The 18,486-nt window shown below is 37.9% G+C and overlaps 1 protein-coding gene across 14 annotated transcripts in view; it reads left to right on the forward strand.

The window, feature by feature from the left end:
* The window catches only part of LOC148855081 (Homeodomain-like superfamily protein), a 30,444-nt gene extending 24,430 nt beyond the window's left edge, over nucleotides 1-6,014 (forward strand). For 10 of the 14 annotated variants that reach the window (XM_088986037.1, XM_088986042.1, XM_088986038.1 and 7 more), the window contains 3 exons: nucleotides 609-753; nucleotides 5,296-5,426; nucleotides 5,708-6,014. In XM_088986037.1, the coding sequence (XP_088842163.1) occupies nucleotides 609-753; nucleotides 5,296-5,426; nucleotides 5,708-5,893 (462 nt within the window). In that variant the 3' untranslated portion in view covers nucleotides 5,894-6,014. The remainder of the gene's footprint in view (nucleotides 1-608; nucleotides 754-5,295; nucleotides 5,427-5,707) is intronic. The other 4 variants (XR_016113232.1, XM_088986045.1, XM_088986049.1 and 1 more) reach the window with 2 other exon arrangements.
* The last annotated feature ends 12,472 nt before the right edge of the window (nucleotides 6,015-18,486 follow it).

Genomic DNA, 18,486 nt, shown 5'->3' on the forward strand with positions numbered 1-18,486 from the left:
AAGATAGCTCCAAATATTGGAACAGGCCTTGTTTAATGGTTCTTGGCACTTAGGCTGAGACAGAAAGCTGCTGGTCTTTAATGGCCCAGTGTTCTATCTGACCTTCTAATAAGATAGAAGGTTTTTTTTTTCACCCCTTGTATATTAGGTTTCCAATCTCCATGATTGTTGTAAAGGGCCAAAAGGTTTGATAATGATATTTATGTGGAATAATAAAAAGTTAAACAATTAAGTGATTAACTATAATTTAGAAAAAATAAAAGATGGCTATTTTTAAATGAGATAGGGATGTATTAATATTCTATATAAGGCACATGCATAAGATATGAGGCATGCTTCATTTCTATGCCACACCAGAGGCTAGGCGTATACATGCCTCATGGTTTGAGGTATTCACCTCATGTGCATGAACACACAATAAGTATCAGCCTTGGAGCATGTCAGTAATGCCTCAAACTGAGGCATGCCTTGAGGCTTATGGTTCACATGCATTTAACATTACTGAGATTAATGTACCCTGTACTAGTTCTTAGGTTTGTTATTCAGTATATGCCCATTTTGATCAAGTTGGAGTTATAACTGTGGTGCATGTTCTTACCTGTTTTCAGGCTGTTCGGCAGTTTGGGACAGATTTTGCAATGATACAACAACTATTTCCTAATCGAACACGACATCAAGTGAAATTAAAATATAAGAAGGAAGAACGCAAGCATCCTTCCCTGCTGTATGATGCATTAACAAATCGCTCAAAAGGTGAAGTCTTGACTGTGCCAGTGATCCTCAGTAACTTGTCATAGTTTCTCTTTTCTCCTTCAGTAGCTCATTGAATTCATCCGAAAGTTTGGACATGAATGTATTTTGAGCATACTGTACCATATCGGCACCTTTATCTGCGAATACATTTGAGACTACATCTTGCAAGTTTGTCAATATGAGAGATCAGTATGTTACTCTTAACATGGGTTGCACTGCTTTGAGCTTTTTTTTTTTCCCCATTTAACACCCAGGCCCGGGGCTAATTTTGAAGTCTATTTATTAAATTAGCTGGGACTGGGCCTAGAGCCCTAGCTCATTAGGTAATAACTGTGGTAGGCTCATTATACCTATTTATAATGCTTGAAGTTTTATGTCAACTTTAACATTGCCTTGTACTTAATTTTTTGGGTTGTTAATATTTTCTTGAAATTTAAATGTGTCATGCATTGAAGCATAGTTAACATTAAATATAATTTAGCACTAGTATATCATACTACGGATATTTTTTGATAGGTTGATGCTATAAATAAATACTTAGCAACTGCAATATGAGAAAATGTAAATGTTATACTCTTCTATGATTCAACCAATGTGCACCCCTGGTTACTGACTGGTATAGCCTAAATCTTCTGATGGAATATAAGTACATGTGGCAGCTTTTTTCTGGTGAGGGCATCCATTAACTGATGTAGCCACTAGCTGAAAAAGATATCAGTGGAGGCTGATGAAAAAACAGCATGCGCAAATATGGATAGATTTCAAACTATCCAGATGATTTGGCAGATGTTCTTGCTGGTTTAGGTGGCTGTATCAGCTCAAACAGAAAGATGCTACATGCTAGGTTTATTTGGAAAAAGAGTTAGGTGCACTTAATGGGATATTGCTACAATTAAGTCATTATGAAATCTTCCTGCCATCAAGTTATAAGTTAGTGGAGTTGTGTTAAAACAAGAAACAATTTGTCTGAGTTTAACCAAGAACTTCTGTAGGTTGCAGCAGTTGGAAGAAAAAATAAAACTAGAAATAGCAAAGGCCAAGGTGTTATTTATATGAAGGATTGGATATCCCCGTTGTAATTGTTCTCTTTATGAGCCTTAAACTTTCAGCTGTACAATCCCTTTCTATGCAGAAACTATAGATTATTATTCTTTCTAGGTTAAAATGATACTTGCTGTTCTCAACTTGTTAATATCAGTTTAAAGCCTATACTTTATTCAGCTTAGTTTTGATTGGTGTTTGCATATATATTGAAAAAAGATGTTAACTTTATTTATGAAATAGAGGGTACATAAGTAACATCTCAAAGTTAAGTAGGAAGAGAACTATCACTAAACAAGACATCCCTGTGTGCACCAGCTTTTGCTAGACCATCCGTAACAGTGTTTAGCTCCCTAGGGATCCAACCCAGCTGTGCATTTAGGTTGAGAGGGATATCCCTTGCTCCAGTAAAAAAATGAGCTAAAGCCCATGGTCCACTGCCAGAGTCAGCTAACCACCTGGTTGTATTTGCTGAATCTCCTTTTATGGTGATGTTCTGAAAACCCAGATCTCTCGCAATCCTGATTCCAGTTAATGCTGCCATAATTTCAGCCTTTGATGAAGAGGCTATCCCTATTGGTCCACTAAAAGCCCAAATAACTGTGCCATTTCTTCTTCTAAAAATTCCACCAATTCCTACTGCACCTGGGTTTCCAAACGCACTTCCATCAAAGTACAAGGTTATCTCCCCTTCCGCCACAGGAGAATGTGGGGTAGGGAGGATTAAGGATTTGTGTATGGAGAACAGAAATTCTGCAGCATTTCTTTGGAGGTTAGAAAATGGCACTTCTTTAAAATGCTCTGAGTTGGAGGTCCAAACGAAAATTCTATGAGAAATGATAGACAAAAGCTCCTCAAAGTTTCTTTCTCTATTTTTGAAGATTCAGCTATTTCTTTTTTCTTAGATGCTCCATAAGATGGCATGTGCTACGGAAATCCATAGAATCCTTCCTCTTTTGCTTAACTTTCTTGCTGTCCACTGTCTGAGACAGTCTATCACATGTTCGGGTTATGTCCAACTAAAATTGAAACAATTGAGAAAGAAATTCAAGAATTTTCTGGTTTCCTCACAGTGGATCAGAATGTGATTGGCTGATTCCCAGGCTTTTAAACACAAACAACAAATATGAGGGGATAAATAGGACCTTCCTTGGTTCTTTTTCTGGAGAAGATCCAAAGTGTTGATCTTCTTCAGACTGGCTTCCCATGCAAAAGCAAACTCTGGAGGGAATGTGAGTGCACCAGACTGTTTTTAACGGGAAAAATTCAGTTAATTGATCTTTCTTGATTAGAGCCCTGAAGTAGGACTTGGTTGAGAACTTACCTGCCGGGTGTAGGGTCCAGACTCGAGTGCCAGGGGCGTTTGGGGAAAGGTACACTTCTCTGAGAGTGTAAAGGAATCTAGATATTTCCTCAAGTTCATTTTCTCTCAGAGGTCTTCTAAAGTCTAGTTCCAGTTGTACTGAGAGATGTGAGGATAGGACAAGTGTGATGGGAGCTTCTTTGTTTCGGGTATGGCTATAGAGGCGAGGAAAGGATTCAGCCAAGGTAGAGTCACCCCACCAAACATCAGTCCAGAATTTTTTTTATCCCCATTTCCCACTTTGTACCTGATAAAGGAGATGAAATTTTGGTAGATTGAGAGTATATCTTTCCAAGGGTTTATGTCCTTGATCCGGTTCAAGTGCAACCTGCAATTCCAACCGTTTGCATGTTTCCAGTACTTGCTGCTGATGATCTCAGTCCAAAGGGCATTTGGTTTCTGAGGAAATCTCCACAGCCATTTTCACGGAAGAACTGTGTTTTTTTCTCTCAAATGACCTATTACCAAACCACCTTCCCCCTTAGAATTGCACACCTGGGACCAATTCACGAGATGGTATCCCTTATCCCCACTTCCCTCCCACAGAAAATTTCTTTGAAGTCTTTCCAGCTGAATGACAATTTTGGTTGGCATTCGAAAGGACGAGAGATAGTATGTGGGCAAGTTTGCCAAAGAAGCTTTGATTAGGGTAAGTCTCCCGCCTTTTGACAAGTAGTCTCTTTTCCACGTGGTAAGTTTTTTTTTCACATTTCTCTATTTCTGGATCCCAAAAACTTTTGAGTCTTTGGGTTTCCTCCAAGGGGCATTCTAAGATAGGAGAAGGGAAGACTTTCAACTTTGCAGTCAAGAATTTCCTTAAAATTGTTTAGGGACTGAACATTTGCTACATTCAGCCCTGCAATACTGCTCTTAGAGAAGTTAACACGGAGCCCCGAAATCCATTCAAAACAGATTATGATCCTTTTCAAGTTGACATTGTCTTTCAACATTGTCTTCTTCAGCCTCTAAAAACATCATAATGTCATCTGCAAATTGAAGGTGCGTCATCTGAATTGAATCTCTTCCAACTTCGAAACCCCTCACCAACCCTAACAGATTTGCCACCTTCACCAATTGGCTAAAAATTTCCATTATGAGAGTGAAGAGTAAGGGGGAGAGGGACATCCTTGCCTCAATCCCCTACTAGCCTTGAAGTAGCCTTTAGGTTGCCCATTGATCAGGACTGAGGACCACGTAGATTTAACGCATCCCTCCACCCACTGAATCCATTTTCTTCCAAACCCCATTAGCCTTAGGGTTTCTAATAGACATTCCCAATCCACTTTGTCGTATGCTTTTTCCAAGTCTAGCTTCACAATCACCCCCAGCTTGTCTTCATTTTCCTCTCTTCCATGCATTTGTTTGCTATCAGAATGCTATCAACAATTTGCCGCCCTTTTACAAATGCAAATTGATTAGGCAAAATGATCTCACCTAGGCGAAATGATTTCAACAATTTGCTGCCCATTCATTTTCCTCTCTTCTGCATAAAATTTTTTGTTGCACAAAAAGTTGTTTGTTATGCACTTTGGCTATGTCCAAGACCCATACTTGGTATCTCCCAATTAGGAGATCTCTATGTGTCAATCAATTCATTTTGATTATTTGTAATATTTTGCTGAAGCTCTCTGGATCAATGTCTAATGAATTTGACCTCCTTCAAAATGTACAAATTGGATATGCTCATCTGTAAATCTAGTTATTAACCCTCCTATAGTGTGACCTGTTAAATCAAAAACCCCTCCCGTTACTAATAATCAGTGGGTAAAAATTTTATTAGTACTAGAGTACTTGTTTAAAGTTCGAGATATGAAATATTTCATTAGTAGGTATATGTATGGTAGGCAAATAAAATGGTCAATCTTAGGTTCGGGGCCACTGATGACTGCACCATAAGATGACCCTCCTATAGTGTGACCTGTAAAATCAAAAATCCCTGCCGTTACTAATAATCAGTGGGTAAAAATTTTATTAGTACTAGAGTACTTGTTTTAAGTTCGAGCTACGAAATATTTCATTAGTAGGTATATGTATGGTAGGCAAATAAAATGGTCAATCTTAGGTTCGGGGCCACTGATGACTGCACCATAAGATGCTTGTAATGCATTCATTATATAATAAGTCCATTTTCTCTGCAGATCATTCCCATTTTGAACTAGTTATTGAGCGACTACAGCAAGCCACTGCCCAAGCAGAGAAGGATTCTGGTAGAGATGAGGAATCGTTTGGTCTGACAGGAGAGGAAGAAGAGGTCACTCAAGAAAAAAATGTATATGTTCTTGGTCATCACTTTTCTCCATTTTTCCCCTTTACATGTTTCTGTACCAGATTCTCTAGAGTTAGGTGCAACGTGTCTGTAATCCAGGTTTTACAATAAAGAGTAGTAAGAGAAACTTGAAAGTATGAATGTTCTTGCCCTATATATGATACCAATATTTCTTAATCAGTTATTCCACCCTCTTTAGGTAAATTCACTCATTATTATTATTATTTTTTGAAATCTGGCTTTCTGATTCTCAACATTGGAATTTCTGTTTGACATGTTTTCAGGAAGAAGTAGCTAAACCAGAGCAGGAGGAAGCAGCCAAAGATCTGGAACCAAAGGTTCCTGAAGTTCATAGTCCTGTCAAGTCTCATGAAAGTGAAGATGACCTCTTCTATAGATGGAGTCAGTATAAAAGCATAGATGATTTTTATCCTGAAGATACGGGAAAAGGTGATTATGAAATGTATTGAATGAGAACAAGAACTTAGAAATTTCTTTTGTTTATCCTAATTCTGTATATTTTCTTTTGAACAGCAGGTTAGAGATAAACAGGGCAAAATTTCATTTGTATAGAGAACTACCATTCTTTCATTTGTTTTTCCCCCACTGCAACCGTTCTTTTTCGTTTTTTTTTTTGATAAAAAACCACTGCGACCATTCTTTCATCTGTTAATATGTTGGACAGTTGGAGCGTTTGAGATAACTTGAAGCATATGAGATGTTTATCCTTTCTTGCATGAGCCAAACAATGTTTTCAACCTGTGGTTGCCGGTTGGACTAGTGACCTGCACCTGACCTAAGTTCCTGGCCTGTGGGGGACAGTCGGCTATACGTGTATACATGTGGAGGCCTACTGTTTGAGGGTTCAGGGCCTAAAAACCATATTGATTATGTGAAAGTTGAGCGGGCTGGGCTGGGTTTATGGAGAAGAGGTTCAATCTTAAGATTTGGGCCTAAAGCCCGAGTCAGGACAGAGCCTGAGGTCTAGTCAGATCTTCACAACCTGAGTTCAATCTGCATTGTAATTTGATGCATTCGGGTTATGTTTGGGCCTTGGCCGGGTTTGGATGGGCCAATGAATTGTTCTAAAGTTACACATGCATGCATACATTTATGCAAATATATAGGGTGAATGACAGTTCAGCCCAGGGTCAGAATTTTTAGGCCTTGGGGTGGGTGTCAGCTCGGAATTGATGCCAATTCACTGGCAGGCATTGGTGTGTAGAGTAGGGTTTTTGACATTTTGAATGTTTATAACTCTGCAGTGGAAATCAAAAATCTGCATTGAGCCTATCCATACTTTTTCGCAAATATATATGCATTTATATATGTCTGAATGTGTATAATGGAACCTTGCTCAGGTTACTAAGGACTAGGTCTGGGTCTAATTTAAAAAATAAAAAAAGTCCAAAGTCTTGGGCCCGAACCTAGAGGTTCAATAATCCAAGCCTAACCTGTGTAAATTTTTTTAGGTTCGGATTAGGCCCACCCAAATTGCACACCTTTTAAAAGTTCGACTTGATTCAACTTTTTTAAAGCCTCCAAATCATTTACATGGTTTTACTTGTACAGGATAGTCGGATAGCAAGAATTCATAAACTCGAGATGATTCCCCTTGTACTGAAAAATAATTTCAATGATTTCCCTTAATTCTTTCTCTCTCCTCCTATGCTCTCAGAAACGTCTGATCCTTACATCCTTCCGCAACTTCCACCTCCTCTCTCTGTAACCCTTGTCGTCCTCTACCGCTTCTTCTTCCTCATCTTGTTGGTATCGTTTGTCAGCTGCTTTCTTATCCTCTTGTTGCATTTGCATACCAGCTGCTTCCTCTTCTTCCTCATCTTGTTGTTCTTGTGTAGCAGCTGCAGTATTATCTTGTTGTAGAAGAGCTGCTTCCTCTTCTTCCTCGTCTTGTTGTTGTTTACCAGCTCCATGAGGATCGGCTGATTTAATCATCTCTAGAATCTTTTTAAGAGATCTATACCTTTGTCGAGCCCGTCGCCGAACCAGGGGCTGCACAACCACCTTCCTGCGATAAACAACCTTGACGGAGCCGGGAACGCTGCTAACATTATTGGAAACATTATCATGGTACTGCCCTTTTTTGACTGAACTAGCACTGAGAAGGGAGTCCGGAAGCTTCTGCTTATCCCGTCGTCCATGACGGCCATTGCCAACTTTTAGTTGACCACTAGGAGGAAGAGAGCCAACGGGCTGCTTCTCCTCTCGCCGTTTTCCGGAACTGCCTCTGGCAACGCCACTGCAACTGAATGCATTTTCATGGTCCTGCCATGATTTGAGTGAATCAGTACTGGGGAGAAAGCCACAAGGCTTCTCTGCAAGTCGTTGTCCGCCATGACTGTCACCGGAGACACCAATGGCACTAAAACTAGACGTAGTGGCGGTAGTGCCATGACCGTACCTCAATGGGCTACTAGGAAGAGAGCCAGAGTGTTTCTCAATTCGGTTTACCATATTCTCAAACCATTGTTCATGGCTACTGCCACCGCCATCGCCACCATCAGCATTGTCCGGTTGCCGCTTTCTGAATGGGTTATGGACAAGAGAGCGCCAAGACTTTTGCTCTTCACGCTGTGTTTCGGTCCTAGGCCTCTTAGCAGCGATGCTCAACCTAGGGTGTCGTCGCCATTGATCAAAACTGTCATCACCACGTGGGATTTCACTGGGATCAGCCGACTGGTGGCCTTCCGGAAGAGGGTTTCTAAGGGAATACAATCTTTCTGTGCCTGTCTGGTTGATGCCAATTACGTTCTCTCTAATGAGCTGGTTCAGATTCTCGTTGACAAGACGTGGGTGATCAGCGGATGTGATGAGAATCGATGATGTGATGAATGTTGATATTGTTTCTTCAGTGGAGCCACCTGCTTCATCCAAAGCCCCGATCGCTTCTATTATCATCTAGCCGTTTAGATCATCAAGAGTTCAAATAAAACAGTCAATTCTTTGTCAACAGATGAGAGAGAGAGAGAGAGAGAGAGAGAGAGAGAGAGAGAGAGAGAGAGAGAGAGAGAGAGTTACCGTCTTATAAGAAGGAGATGCATTATGTGTTTCAGATGAAAGATTTACTTTGTTCTTTGTTCTTGCCATTGACGTGTTCTTGAAAGATAAAGAAGAAAACCCAGAAAGAAGGAAAGAAAGAAATTAAGAGAACGACGGAAGAAAACCAAGAAGTTTCAATATATATATATATAAACTAAACACATCATGCATAAAAATGCCACAAACCCGATTTGTCTTGATACATATAATAAACTATAATTAAAAATGAAAAACATTGATCTTGAAACTCTTTGTCCATGTCTATTACTCTTCACATGTCCATTCAACCCGAAAACAAGAAAAACAAGAAGGGAAAATTATATTTTGCATTTATGTATATGAGAAAAAAACTTAAAATTAATTATGGCAATTGTAACTAGTGTTTTCAAAACGTATCAAATCAGATTGTTGGATTGGAAAAACCGGGAAGCGGTCACTTAACTGGTTTTATTTCACCTCAAAATCACCTTCCGACCAAAAAATGTTGATTTGGTTAGCAACCGCTGACCCAGGCGGTCAAACCATCGACCTGAACAATGGTTTTTGGCCTTTTTCTAAAGTTTTTTTTGTTTTTTTTTTTGTTAGAGTGGGCCATCCATTTGGACCGAATGGTTAGACTGTTCAATCAGGAACTAGACCCTAGAACGATTCCCTGTTCGATCGGTTTTAAAAATCTTGATTGTACCCCTGGTTGCCCCCCCCCCCCCCTCCAAATGAATATTTGTCATCATCTTGTTTAACTCGAATCCCTAAATATGCCAACTGCCCATCATCAGTATATAGCACCCTCAATGCCTAATAACACAAAATTATGTACAAAGTTGAAACCAAACCATAATAGGATTTACTGTAAGAACATGATAGGTTTGTTTCCTAGGATGGGCTTAAGGATGGAATGTAAGTGTTTCTTCATATAGAACCTATTGAAACCCCTTTTAATTCATCTATGACCAAAATCCATGAAGAGAGAAGATATAACACATGTTCTTTGAGCTCAAAATTTATTTCCATCCCAAGCATAGTACATGAACTCACAAATGATGGCCCTGTGGTACGCCTTCCCTCTTGCACCCAACCCTATGCCTTTCCTTTGTAGTAGTATATCAATAGAGTTCACTAGAGAAAATATTTGAGTTCAAACAATTTAAAGAAGAAAATGTCAGTCAAGTTAATTATTCTGTTAAGGAGATGAGATGCCAATTTCCCTAGAGACACACAAGACAAAGTTAGGGAAAAATATAAAGGTAGATGGTGTATTTTACAACAGGTCTAGGGTGTTCATTTTCCCATGCATAGCTTCATGATAGAAGAATGAAACTTTAGGTGGGACATAGGTCAAATTAAGCATTTCAAGAAGAAATGATACTCAACAACTTAAATGGTTATACACTTCTATCAAAATCTGATAAGAATTGTAAAACTTTTTTTATGATAATTGAAAAGTTACTTTATTATCAAAGTGTAAGTAAAGATACAAGATCCCAAGAGAGGCACGAGGTGCTACCTCTATTGAAAGTAAAAGTGTAAGAGACCACAACACACTATAATCAAATCATTACATAGCTGCCCAATACAGATGTTCCCTCAAGACCCCCTATTTAGCGAGACTATCAGCCATAGCATTTGCTAATCTTCTCACCCAACATGTATTAACATTCACATTGCTTGTTAACTAACTTACATTCTTCAAGAAGTCATTGTAACACCAAACTACTGAGCTCAGGTCTTTCAACTAGCCCACAACCACCTTAGAATCTCCTTCAATTAGGAGATGCTCCACTCCTATTTGATTTGCTATCTGAATACCTTGTAGAGCTATCAAAAGTTTGGCCTTGATTAAGTCTCATATTCCCATTGGACCAAAGTATAAGGCCAAGATGTTGCTGTCCTTATCTCTCAATACTCCCCCTATGCTTGAGGGGCCAGGATTTCCTTGACTATTATCATCAAATGGTAGAGTTCAATCTACACTGACCTTTTCTTTCCTGGATGAGCTATTTGCTACTATTGACCAATTTTTTCAAAAGTCATCAAAATAAACACAGCAGAAAAAATCTAAAGTTTTTAGCTAGTTAATTGCTTGTTAGGATACATTCCTTAACAAGTAAGAGGCTTCTTTCCTTTTTTTGAAAGATTCTTGCATTTCTTTCTTCCCAAATTTTCCAAAATGCAGTACCTCTAATACATTTCCATATAGACTTCTCTCTTCTAGTGGGCTATACATAATAGGTCAACGGGTCAAAAAGTAGACTTACATTTGAAGGTCGGTTCCACCTACATCCAAACTAGGCAAAAATTCAATCCCAAATAGCCACAACAAAATAATAGGAAGTTAGTAAGTGGAAGCAATCATTACCATTGGCTTTGCAAAGAATACACCAGTTAGGGGATAAGCATATAAAAGACTTTTTCATCTTCCCATAGATCTAATCCAGAGCTCCTTGATTAGATAGCCATCTAGAACAAGGGAAGAGCAAAGTGCATTGAAGAAAGAAATACAAGTAAAGGCACATTTTGGGTGGAGAGACCAAATCCTCTTAAATGGCTTTAGAGGATCCAAACAAATACTATCTAAGACATGAAGAAGCTCCAAAACAATAATGAGTTTAGCATCTCTTTAACCCTTATGAAAGTTAAAATTCCAATTCAAATCCAAAAAGGAAAAAGGAAAGGGAAGAAAATGGGAGACAACCTTATGCTTAAACAAGAAGATGGAGTATATAACTCTTTTTTCAAGTCATTGGCCTTTTTTCAACATTTTCCCGGATTGGAGTAAAAAAACAACTCTCTTTTGGGTTAGCCCCTAGGGTAAGCCCAAGATAAGACAAGGGCCAAGAAGCTACATGACAACGTAAGCACTCTGTTAGAGACTCAATAAACCCTTCCTCTAGGTTAATCCCTACCACACAACTCTTGTCCATGCTTTAAGATTCCTCATTTTTCTTAGGCCATCCCTTTCATTGAAAATAATAATATGATCAACAAATTAGAAATGGGTTATTGATCGTCCAATCCTCTAACCTCTAGTTGCCTCTTCCCTCTTTGCCCTTGATAGTAGCCTATTAAAAACATCTACTATCTAGGTAAAGAGAAAGGTGGAAAGGGGATTGTTCTGCTTTAAACCTCTATGGGTTGGAAAGAAGTACTTAACCATACCATTTTCTAGGATTGAACTATGAATTGAACTAATATAATCCTTCATCCAATTGCACCACAATCATCAAAACTTCAGTTCCTTATGGCTTCAATCAAGAAGCTCCAATCAACTAAATCATAAACTTTTTCCAAATCCAATTTACAAACAATACATTGCTGGCTTGATCTCATCATTTCCTCCACACATTTATTGGCTATTAGTATTTGATAAAAAAATTGTCTCCCTTGCATAAAGGCCCCTTGAGTTTGGCTTATTAGAGAAGATATTACCATCTTAAGCCTCAAAGACAAAACCTTAGCCAAAATTTTGTATATACAAGTCAGCAGGCTAATCAACCTAAAGTCATTGGAGTCTTTTGCCTATATCTTTTTTTTAGAATTAAAGTTAGGAAAGTGGCATTGACTCTCGGGTTCACTAAATGTCTTTTTGCAAACTCCCTAAGACCCTAAGGCTCCGTTTGGTTTGTGGGATGGAGATGAGAAAAAAGGAATATTTCAAAAATATTCCCCTTTCTCTTATTTGGTTTAAGGGAAACAGAGGGATGGGATGAGAAAAATGTGGGATCTCAGATTTTAGAGCAGAGCAACGGTGGTGGCTTTCGAACCCAGATCTGCTACCTCCGTTCGAGCCTAGAAGCGGAGCAACGGTGGTGGCTTTCGAACCTAGATCAGCTACCTCTATTCGAGCAGCGGCGACGACTTCTCCTGAACCCAGACCTGCTATCCCCCCTTTTCAAACCTAGATCTTTCTTCTTCTACCTCCCCTTTCAAACCCAGATCCGCTACCTCTGTTCGGACGTAGAAACAGAGTAGCAGTGGTGGCTTCTCCTTCTTCTTCTTCTGCTACCTCCCCTTTCAAACCCAGATTTGCTACCTTCCCTGTTCGAACCCAGAAGCAGAGCAACAACAGTGGCTTCTTCTTCTTCTGCTACCTCCCCTTTCGAACCCAGATCTACTTCCTCCCTCTCTCCTCTCTTCTTCGTCACAGTGTTTTCCCATTTATTTTCTCATATCTAAAACCAAACAATGGAAGTGTAAACTTTTACACTTTCCCATCCCATCTCATCCCATATTTTCCCATCCCACCTAAATCTTCCCACAAACCAAACGGAGCCTAAGTAAATCTCCCTTCACCACATCCCAGCAGTCCTAATAAAAAGCCATGGTAAAATCATTCGAGCCAGGGGCTTTTGATCTATCCATAAGGTACACTACCTATTTTATCTCCTCTTCTTCAAAATCTCTTTCCAACCAGCTGACATTTTCCTCACATAATCTTACCCATTCAATTCCTTCCACTTTTGCTCTATTATTCAAAGGCTTTCTCAATAGGGATTTAAAATGATTTGCAAATTTCCTTGCAATTCCTTCCTGATTTGTTATTTCTTCACCATACATTTCCAAATTTTCCACAAAGTTCTTTCTCTTTCTTCCATTAGCTAAAACATGAAAGTACTCGGTATACCCATCCCCTTCCTTTATCCATTTATGTCTAGACTTTTGCCTTCAAAATATCTCTTCTCACAATAAAACTTCTTTCAAATCCACCTTGATTTTTCTTCTCATCCCTCTTCCTTGCTCATCCAAAGTTCCTTGGGATTCTTTAAAATCAAGCTTCTCAACCCTCGCTAGCAATGAAGCCTTTTGTTCCTCTAGTCTACCAAAATGGTCATTATTCCATTCTTTTATATTGGACCTTAGCCTCTTTAGTTTTTTATGGAATTTGACTCCCTGCCACTTAACCCTTCTTAGGTCTTCATTCCACCACCCTTCCTCTTTTTGCACAAAAGTCAGCCACATTTTTGAATCTAAAAGGTCAAGGTCCTGATCCTAAGATTTTTGGGCCTAACTCGATAGGGCAATGGTTAGAGGTTATCTTAAGTAGAGCCCTAACCACCAAATCTCTTCAATGGTTTTCCCATTCTTCATTAAAAACAAATTTGTCCAGTTTGGAGCAAAGTGGGTTTTTTCTAAAAGTTCGACCAAGTGAAATTGGCTTGTAGTAAGGAAATCTCTTTCAACCAGTAAGTATTGATGAATTCGTAGAGTTTTCTCATGCTTGTTGTAACTACACTTTGAGGGTTATTGAACTCATTGCAAAATATGATTACATTGAAATCACCCTCTAAGCACCAAGGGCCATTCCATAATCCATTTAGCCATACAATTCCTTCCATAATTAATCTCTCTATAATTGTTTAGTTTGTATCCATTAGTTAAGACCCAAGTAAACCCATCATCCCGACTTTTCAATTTCAAAAACACGGAAAACCATCCTATGAGTTCCTCTACTATTTCCACCACATCCTCTCTCCATAAAGTAACTAAACCCCTAGAAGCCCCCAAGACGGATCTGAGCTCCAATTCACTCATCTAGGTTTCCACACACTTCTCACCCATCTCCTGTCTAACTCTGTAATTTGGTTTCCTGTAGCATCACTATGTTAGGTCTCTCTCTCTCTCTCCTCATGAGGTACTTTATTATCCTTCTTTTCCTAGCACTCCTAAACCCCTTATATTCCAACTAATAATCTTCATTCAGACACATACTAACAATAGTCCCCATTGTAGACTGGCTTCCTCAATAGGGAACCCTCATTCTCTCCCCTTTACCACTAAACTCAATGTCTCTCTCAACATCAGAAATTAACCTCTCCACCTCTGCTTTATTTTTCTTTTTTATTTTCTTTTTCTAATCCTTCAAACTAACAGGCTCACCTTCACCTTTCCGTTCCTTCCCATTACGAGGGTTTGTGGGTTGACCTCTCCTAATTGGAGTTTCCTCCTCTCTCATCTCTCCGTCATTCTTATCAACTTCCTCTTGTACTCTTTCGATACATTTTTTTCCTAATTTTTAAACCAATAGTATCTAGTTGCAAATGACAGACCAGACCTACTTCTTTGTAGGTCTGGAGATCAAAATGTAAAGCACTAGGAAGTGTTGGATTTCTTCTCCAGCCACAAGAAAGTTATAGATATACTGATTGCAAATTCATGCATATGGTTGGAGAGAAGATAGGATCATATAATACACGATTTTATAACTTATCTTGCTATGTCCCTATTGCCAAGACTAATTGCTAAGTCCCTAGAGTGTTGATCGTCAAACCTATAAAGTTCAACATGCGTTGCAAAGAGTTACAAACTACACGATAGAAAGCAAAGGAGAAAATGATCATTGAATAACAAGATTATATCTACTCATAGCCAAAGAAACAAAGTTGAGACTAGATGTTATCAAATATTATTTTTTCTGACATAGTAGTGTTTTGTTTGAAAATCAAAACCATGCATATTCGCATCAAAAACTCCCTAGAATCCTACTATAAGTGGACCCTAGTACCAATCATTTAAAGATGGAACCAAACAGCAGCCACAACCCTCCTAGAGTAGTGTTTGTTATTTATGTTACATATCAATCATAAACATGATTCTAAACCATGTTGTAAACCGTATGTACTTGGAGATACTTCATTTCTATTTTGTCAAGATGCTTACTATATATTTTTTCTTGAGTAAAGGAATAAAGAAATAATTTCACCACTAATTTATGTTAGTTTTTCAGGAACATACTTTACCGAGTAAGTGCAATTACCTAGGTAAGTGTTTACCCATGTTCTTTTTTATTTAATTTACTTGGGTAAATGTATCTTGTGAAGGCATTTTTTTTACCATTTTAATTTTTTCCATTTACCCTCTACTTGGGAAACTCAACTTACCCAAGATTGAGAAGGGTATCATTTACCTGGAAAAATGATACCTAGGAAAATCAGTTTTGCAGTGGGTTCCACATGTTTATGAAATAAGAACATGAGTAAATTGGTCAATGGGAACCACAATCCCATTGACCAACTTTCCCCCTTCAAAATCCCAAAAACAAAAGGGCCTAAAAGAAATAAGTAACACATTTATTCATCAAATAATGAAATAATAATAATAATAATAATAATAATAATAATAATAATAATAATAAAGTAACACATCAACAAAAGTATCACTTCTGTACTCTAAACTAGTAGTAGAATGATACAATTCTTTAGAGAAACGTTAGAAATAACTGAATTTTTAGATACTGGAAAATTTTAATATGAGATACAGCTGATACTAATAATTGTCAATTAGTTAAGTGTGATAGGACGAAAATTTAGATAAAGAAACTTGAGCACCTGCAAAGCTGATTGAGTCGTCCCAACCATGGCTTATTTTCTCTTTCTCTTTGTTTTTTCAAATCAAATTGCCCATTCACAACTCTGGTTTACAAGAATTCCCTTGCATTTTTTAGTAAATATACAGTCAAAAACAGCTATGCCAAGCACACCAATTGGCGACATGCACTCTCACTCACTCAATCTCTCTCTCTCTCATCCAACGGAAGACATTTTAGGACCAAAAGCAATGGACCCACATCTATATAGCTGATGATGACAAAACTACTTTGAAGTCAATTATATTATTGAAGGAGTATTAAGTTAATTATTTTGATCAAAGAAACAGATAGCATTGTTAGATTTTTTTTTTTTACCAGCAACAATGTTATCTTTGTTAATTAATAAGAAAGAATGTTATACATGTATAAATGTGCCAAGGACCCTGACTAATGGACCTGCACTTTCTACCCACCCACTTTAGGGTTATTATTGGAGAAGTACGGCCCAATACAGATTTCTGATTTTCATTGCACAGTTATAAACATTTAAAAGATAAAAAATCCACATTGGCCATTTTCCCAATTATTATTTGGTCGAAGTATACGAACCATGTAGGCACCCCCATTTGCTGGCGTGGCGGGTGCCTATTTCGTATTGTTTATGGAGATAAGGACTTGTAAATTGGTCTAGAAAACCCCTAGCTTGCCACCAGTCTAGGTGTCAATTTGGACACAGACCTGCACAGATCATTTTACCACATGTCCTCTAGTGTAGGAAATGCAAAGAAAATCAATACATATTGGTCTTCCAACGCCAGTGGACAAACAGACCCTAGACTTTCAGCCTGGCCTGTACTTGGGACTGGGTTGCGTTTATATCTGAAGCATGGGACAGACTTCTATCCCCTATTCCATTTGATCAGATGAGCCACCCTAGTGTTTGTATTCCTCTTCTCTAGCCTATCTTTACTAGAGCTATTTTGGCCTGTACCCCAAGCTTGTTAGTCTGAGGAAAGTTCTCATTGTCCAACACATCTTAACTTCGCTAGTGATGCCTTTGTATCTTAAGCTTGGCTAAACAGATCGAGTTCGAATAGGATCAAGCAATATCTGAATTCGAATCCGATAAATATTTGAATATTCAATTCGATTTGAATTCGATTAATTAATTACTTTAGATAATTAATAAATATATAAAATAAATATTTTATTGATATAAAATATATAAATATATAAATTATTTATATAACATAATTATTATATATAAATTATATAAAATATTTTATATATTATATATAAAAAGTAAATAATCGGTCGATATTTATCGAATCGAATCAGGTCATATCTGAATTCGATTCGATTATGTCGAATATCGAATTCGAAATCGGATTTTCGAATACGGTTGACACCCCTAGGTTCAATACTGATTTCTTCTTGATCATTTATGTCTAGCCTGACTTTTTGAGCCAATTGAATGAGAACCACAACCTTGACTCTAACAAATGTATAAAATGCAAACAAAAGAGTATGAATAAAAAACAACCAAAGAATAGAAATGAAAAGGTATGAGAAGAAAAAATGAGTTGATCAAAAACTCTAAAAAACAATCGAAAGAAAAAAATGAGTTGATAAAAAACTCTAAAAAACTCTAATAAATTGGGAAGATCCAAGTGTTTATTCATCATCATCATCATTGTCGTCATCATTTTCAACTAAATGAATCCCGTTTCATCAATCCATTCTGTTTTAAGTCAAATTCATTGTTAAATTGTTAGTGCTTAAATCATCTAAGTTCTTCTAGCTCCTTCAATGTGTACAAATCACTTCTAATCAGTGCAGTTGGTGGTCTTCAATGCATGTGCCCAAATCATCTTGATCTACTCTCTCATTTTATCTAGGTTCTTACGGATAATTTCATTCCTAATCTTATCCGTTTTAGTTTTTACATTCATTCATCTTAGCATTCGCATTTCTACCACATTCATTTTCTGGACATGTTTCTTGACTGCCCAACACTTTGCTCCATACAACATAGCTGGCCTTATAACCAATGAAATCTTAAGGGCTTGGACTGTTGTAGCACAATCAGATAGATTTGTAGAAAAATTGCAGATGGATCGGAAACTTATAACTAGGAATAGTTTGAAATTAAACTTTGATGGCAGCTCAGTGGGCAACCCAGGAAGAGCAGGCACGGGGTGATTCAGAAATAACCTGGAAGAGATAGTGGCCTTGTATTCAGGTCCAATTGGCATTGGAGATTCAGTTCAAGCTGAAATATGAGCTCCGCTACAAGGAATGAGGCTTGCTGCACAACTTGAAATCAGAGAACTGGAAATTGGAGACTCACAATTAGTCATAGCTTGGACAAAGAAAATCAAATCAGCCCCTTGGAAGTATAGACAAGCTTTTAGGTGAATTGATGCTCTAGCAAAAAGATTCAATGCCACTTTCAGTTGGATAAGGACTGGTAATGGGGTAGCAGATGTGCTTGCAAAAAAAAGGAGTTAACAGGCCTCTTCTATTTTGGGCAAAATTGTAATATGATGTAATCTGAGAAAGGGGAATGGTTTAAGGAATGTCCCAATATGTACTAAATTTAATAAATTATTAATGAAATCTTTCTACTGATAAAAAAAAGAAAAAAGAAAAAAAAAACCTAGTTAGCCTTACAAGTTGATCAACTTGTGAATAGTCAAT

This window comes from Nelumbo lutea, chromosome 4 (genome assembly GCF_056320005.1).
Source record: "Nelumbo lutea isolate HS-2025 chromosome 4, American lotus-T2T, whole genome shotgun sequence".
Classification (NCBI taxonomy): domain Eukaryota; kingdom Viridiplantae; phylum Streptophyta; class Magnoliopsida; order Proteales; family Nelumbonaceae; genus Nelumbo; species Nelumbo lutea.